Here is a 6000-nt window from a genome sequence, read left to right as displayed (position 1 = left end):
ATTCATAGACAAAGAGATTGTAGTGTCTTCTCTTTTTGTAGGTGTCGCCGGTATGCAAAGTACCTAATCTTTTCACACAATTGCACAATGTTTTGGAGCAAATTACAATATTTTTTTGGATTTGTTTATATGAGGATGTTGATCTGGCCAAAGATTATCCATATTTTGTCTTTTATCAGAATAAATAGTTTAAAATCTATAGTAACTTTATATAAAACTACTAACGCCATCTACCAATTTTCGAAAATTTCGAAGATAAATGCTGAGAGCAAATAAACGTCTATAAATTTATTAGTCTATGGCCAAGTGAAATTTTTGTACCTCTCAGTTCGTTATCCAAGACGGAATGATAAAACTTCCATTAGCATTGAAATCACCTAATGCCAGCAAATAAATAAATAAAAAATAATTTAGCAAATAGTCCCAATTTACATTAGGCGAGTTTACTTGCGACAATTGTCAGTTTGATGGAGAGAGAGGTGAGGTATATGGTAACCCTTTGCCTCTCAACACCCTCTCTCACCCACAAACTGACAATTGCCGCAAGTAAAATCGCCTAATGTAAATTGGGACATAAAACCCATGGTACAATAAGAAAGGTAGATGCATCGGCGAATTGCTACAACAAAGCAACTTTTTTTGTAATGTAAACTGTCAAAATTTTCGCCAAATGGTCTCTTGTTGTCTCTTTTTATCGCTTGTGTTTGTCTATAAAGGTGTAGACATGCTATATCTTACTTACCGAATCATATGGTTTTTTGGTTTGATTTTTCATGGCGAATTCATAGTTTTTTGACGTTTTAGATTCGATCAGCTGGGCTGAGGCATCTACCTTTCTAATTGTACCATGATAAAACCTGATAATGCGATAAATCCGGCTAATGATGGCATATATAAATGACATATTAATTACAAATTTTCTTCAGCTCAGGCACAAACCAGATTAACAACATCATATGGCAATGCCATTCATAGTTGCCATAACAACTTCTTTCCCTTAAACTGCAACCAACTTCGTAGTGTTTACGAGCCACAACTGTCACGAAAAAAACAAAGTCATCAAGCAGTTGACAGAGAAGAAGAAGCATTCATTATATTGCGAAAAAATTGTTGTTTTGTTAATACATTTCGTTTGTACTCATTAAAAAAATGGTAAGTTTATTTAATTAGAAAATGTTCTATGGAGCAATTGATGGCATAACCTTTAGCTAACGCTCACGGAAAATTTTTCCACAGAGTGTTTTTTGTATTGATTTTCGATGGGTATTTATGGAACTTTCGTTGAAATCAGTATAAAAACACTACACTTGGAGCTAAAGGAAAGAAGTTCCCAATTAATAATATGCCCTCTTGCAGGAACAATCAATTAAAGTTCAACCTACTGCCAATACCGTTTTGGATGCCTCCCCAACTGTAGCTGGTCCCGGCAAAAGTAATTGCCTGATGCAAGTTGCCCATATCCATCGGCTGCGTGATTCCGAGGCTAACTATGACACACATCAATACAATTTGCAAATGCAAGTTTTGAGAAATCGTGAAGGTTTGAATGCTCCTCTGAAAATGGGCATGGAATTACATGCTGCTAGACAAATTGGTCGTTTGCCATTCTTACAGTCAAGGTAAGACAGTATAATTATTAAAGAGGAATTGGTTGTCATGATTATGCACTCTGATACGATGAGATCAAATTCGTTTAAGACAATTTGGAGTTGAATTAGCTATATCCATCGAAAGTCTGGATGGTCATCGTTTACTCCTTCTGGTAGCTCCCCCACAAAAGTTGAACAATTTTCTGTAAAGGTCTGTTAGTGGTTAGTTATACCCTACACCACCTTGTAGTAAGGGGTATTATGTCTTTGTGCATTACTTTGTAACATGCAAAAGGAAACGAGATAGACCCATAGTTCCTTTTAGGGATATACATAGAATCACTTTCTGAGTCGATATACGCATATCCGTCTGTCTATGTATTTTTTTAAACAAAGTACAGGTCACATTTATTGTCCGATTTGCATGAAAATTGGGAAAGATAGTTTTTTTGGCCAAAGGACGAACGCTATTTATTTTGGTAAAAATCGATTCAGATTTGGATATAGCCCCCATATTTATTTTCGCTCGATTTAAGGAATTTGGTGCACGAAACACGCTATATATGTCCGTTTTCAATGAAATTTGGAATGTGCGACGGTATTTAGTCTTGAAATAAGTCTGCCAAATTATATAGAAATCGGTTCAAATTTTGCTATAGCCCCTATATATGTTCTCGGCCGATTTAAGGTATTTGATGCATGAAACCCGGTATATATGTACGATTTCAATAAAATTTGGAATATTTGCAGGGATTTGGCCTAAAAATAAGTGTGCCAAATTATATTGAAATCGGTTCAGATTTGGATATAGCTCATATATATTTTAGGCAGATTTGATGTATTTGATGCACGAAACACGCTATATTTGTCCGATTTCAATGAAATTTGGAATGTGTGACGGTGGTGAGTGTAGAAACAACTGTTGCAAATCATATCGAAATCGGTTCAGATTTGGATATAGCTCCCATATATACTGTCGACCGATTTGAGGTATTTGATGCACAAAACACGCTATATATGTCCAATTTTGATGAAATATGGACTATGTGACGGAATTTGGTCTATAAATAAATGTGAAAAATTATATCAAAATCTGTTCTGATTTGGATTTAGCTCCCATATATATTTTACATATTCACAGTGGTGTAGGGTATTATATAGTCGGCCCCGCCCGACTTTGATCCTTTCCTTACTGGTTTTGAAATATTTTGGTGAAAATACATGCATTCTAGATAATGATTACTACTACCAAGCAGAATGAACGCCAAAGACGGGATTTTCCAAGATATAGGCTTCAAAATTCCCGAAAAATCATGACTTTTAGCAAAAAGTAATTCTTAAAAATATTTTGCAGCAACATAGAAACCTATGTAGAAGCATAGGTTGGCAGGCGCTGGCCGAAACCCTATGTTTTGGGTCAATCCGGTAAAATTGGGAATTTTCATATGTCTGACGTAAACCACAAATTTCTGCTGATTCTTCTTTAATGGAGCATAGGCAGACCTCAACTAATCATGGATAGATCGAATACCGGCTACATAACTGAAATTCATTTCCCCCACAAAAATTTTGTATTTAGAGGATTTTCAGCATTTCCTGCAGTAATAATAAAAAGAAGCACCACAGAAAAATACTCAACTAATCAGATACTTATTTGGTCCACGTTTATAAACGGGATTTGTTGGATTTTTCTATGTTTTCCAAGTCATCTGTTTATTTTTCGAAAATTACAGTACTATCAGACATCAATATTTCAATAAAAACAATTAAAAAAGTATCAGTCGGCTTTGCAAGCAGAGATATACGCTCAGCCTGTGTGAATTTAAACACTTTTCCCAAACAAAAAAGAGATGTTTTCAGAATTTTGGATTAAAGCTCAAAGCCTTTGAGCAACACCTTCGGATTTCATAGAAGGTAGGGGTTTTTTACAGTTTCCGGGTCAAGAAGTATGGACTTGCCACTCAAAAAACTTGTACCATCGTAATAGGGAACTTGAGTGCAACCTGTTGCAAGAAAAATCACTGAAAATGCAATTGAACTTTAATCGCCCCATAGGCTTATATTGCGATTCTAGAGAGTGGTTCTAAACCGCGCTTTTCGAAATTTTGTGTGGGAGGTACCCGAAGGAGTTGACATAAATAGTCCATATTACAACCTGATCTACATCTGGTAGATATAATAGGATGTGCAAAGTACTTACTTACTTCATTGGAGAGTTATCGTACGCATAGTTTTTGCGAGTGGACCGATATGGCCCATCTTCGAAATTAAACTAACTTTGGGCAAAATATTACGAAAGCCAAATTTTGGACCAAATCGATTAATCCGTTCGAGAGTTATCGACAGACAGACCCACATTCCTATATCGACTCCAAATTGTCTGAAACAGATTTCGTCCAGACATTCTTGGGGTCTAAAACCATTATTTCGAGGAGGCACATTTTGCCCGTTATATGCTAAGGGTATAACAAATATCAAACATATGTATGTTTCAGGTACCGATCCTCTAATTTCTATTTTTAATTATATTATATATTTAATTATGTTATATATATTAATTATATTATATTTCAAATTTCCTATTTTTCCCCCTTTTTACAGCCGCATGATGGAAGACGTTTTATTGGGCCGTGATGAAATGATCACATTCCCAGACTTTTTGGGTGTTCCAGAGAATTTCGAATTCATTCGTCAACCCCATGTTGTTATGGAAAAGACTTTGGGAATTTACTAATAATATATATTCCAAATTACATCTAATGTAGAAATGGATGCTCTAAAAATAATGTCAAGAGGTTTTTGTAATGATAACATTTAAGGAAATAAATAAAAAAACATAAATACTTGTATTGTTTAAGGTTAATTTATGTGAATTTGAAATGAAATGAAGTAATGTGAAGGATTTTTCATATTACTGGATGACAACGATGCGGGGCAGAGGATACTAAGGAACGGGTTTTAAGTGATTAAAAATTAAAAATCTTTCAGAAAGAGAAAGAGGGGTAGTAAAAGTTAAAAGAACAAAAATGATTATGGTTAAAAGAACAAAAAATGATAAAATGTCATAATCAGTGTAAAAGCAACAAGAGAATGCAAATGTTCGCTGGTAATGGCATGCCGCAAATAAATTTCACAGCTGCAAAAACCAACCACCGATTTATCAAAAAATGAATCGTTTTCTATCTCCAATGATTTTTTTTTTTTGTAGATACTAGGTTGAGGAAGTAAGCCATCGATATGTCTTGAGACTACTGAAGGAAATAACACAGAGTACAGGTCGACCCTGCAGTCAATAACAACTCGAAGTGCCACAAAATATTCAACGAAGAGAGGTGTATGATATTTTTATAAGTATCAGTCGGCTTTACCGACAGAGATATAACCCCAGCCTGAATTAAGACGCTCGCCTATGGACAGATCGAATTCCGACTTCAAACCTAAAATGTATTTTACCGAAAATTTTGTATTTAGAGGGTTTTTAGAATTTTGTGGCCTCTTTTGGAGGAATGAACTTGACGGTAAAATTATAGGGCATTTTAACTATTGGACAGACAATCTTGGAAGAGGATCTAATTTTGAGAGTCATTCTTTTGGATTACTACCAAGTAGAGTTGTGAAAAATGAACTATATGGACCTATCTAGTTCACTACGCAGTTCCAATCACCCACATCATTTGAAAGAACAAACTATGTGTACGTAATATCACAAGTTAGATTCAATGACGTTACTCATACGTTTTGGAGCTAGTACAGTGAACTAAGAACTAGATTACCCAACTCTACTACCAATACAACTGGTCATTGTAGTTGGTCATGGAAGGATTTTTTAGAATTTTTGTAATCAGAATTACATTGATAAAAATTTTAAATGCTTATCTTATAGGGTGCCGCCGTGGTGCAATGGTATGTACACCCGCCATGCACGCTGAAGGTCGTGGGTTCGATTCTCCGGTCAGTCAACATCAAAATTTTCAACGGTGGCAAAATACCCCTCAGTAATGTTGGCGACATTTATTTCAGCCATGTAAAACTTCTCTACAAAAGTGGTGTCTTAAGACACGCCATTCTGACTCGGCGATAAACAGTAGGTCCCATATAATTGAGCAAATATAAATCGGGGTACACTCACTCATTGATATGGGAGAAGTCTCCCTTGTCCCGTATGGGATGTTTGTGGAACAATTATAATCTTGATTTTAGTTTGAGAGAAATTACGATGTGCAAAGGTTGGACTAACGTCCCGCCTGCCAGCCACTTTAGTTGGGCGATTTTTTAAAGATTTTGCACCATTCCCAGCAGAAATTCTCATTACAAAACCCCTTACTAACCCATTATTTTAACGAGCGCATGACGTGAATGTTTATTTCTGGCCACTAAAATAAGTACTAAAATAGGGCCACTAAATAAGTAG

General features: G+C 35.5%; 1 protein-coding gene across 1 annotated transcript; it reads left to right on the top strand.

The window, feature by feature from the left end:
* Window positions 1–1021: 1021 nt before the first annotated feature.
* Window positions 1022–4452, top strand: Pomp (proteasome maturation protein). The gene is made up of 3 exons (XM_073966087.1): window positions 1022–1152; window positions 1357–1619; window positions 4191–4452. Exons 1-3 carry the CDS (start codon window positions 1150–1152, stop codon window positions 4321–4323), a joined length of 399 nt encoding a protein of 132 aa, XP_073822188.1. The 5' UTR covers window positions 1022–1149; the 3' UTR covers window positions 4324–4452.
* The last annotated feature ends 1548 nt before the right edge of the window (window positions 4453–6000 follow it).

This window comes from Musca autumnalis, unplaced genomic scaffold, assembly GCF_047663935.1.
Source record: "Musca autumnalis isolate F117 unplaced genomic scaffold, ASM4766393v1 scaffold_2, whole genome shotgun sequence".
Lineage (NCBI taxonomy): Eukaryota > Metazoa > Arthropoda > Insecta > Diptera > Muscidae > Musca > Musca autumnalis.
The sequence above is the reverse complement of the archived record's forward strand: the minus strand, read 5'-3'. Positions and strand labels throughout refer to the sequence as shown.

Excerpts from the sequence above, each read along its gene's own strand:
- Pomp (XM_073966087.1), top strand. Across the intron at positions 1,620-4,190 it reads TTGCCATTCTTACAGTCAAG|CCGCATGATGGAAGACGTTT; the intron begins GTAAGACAGTAT and ends CCCTTTTTACAG.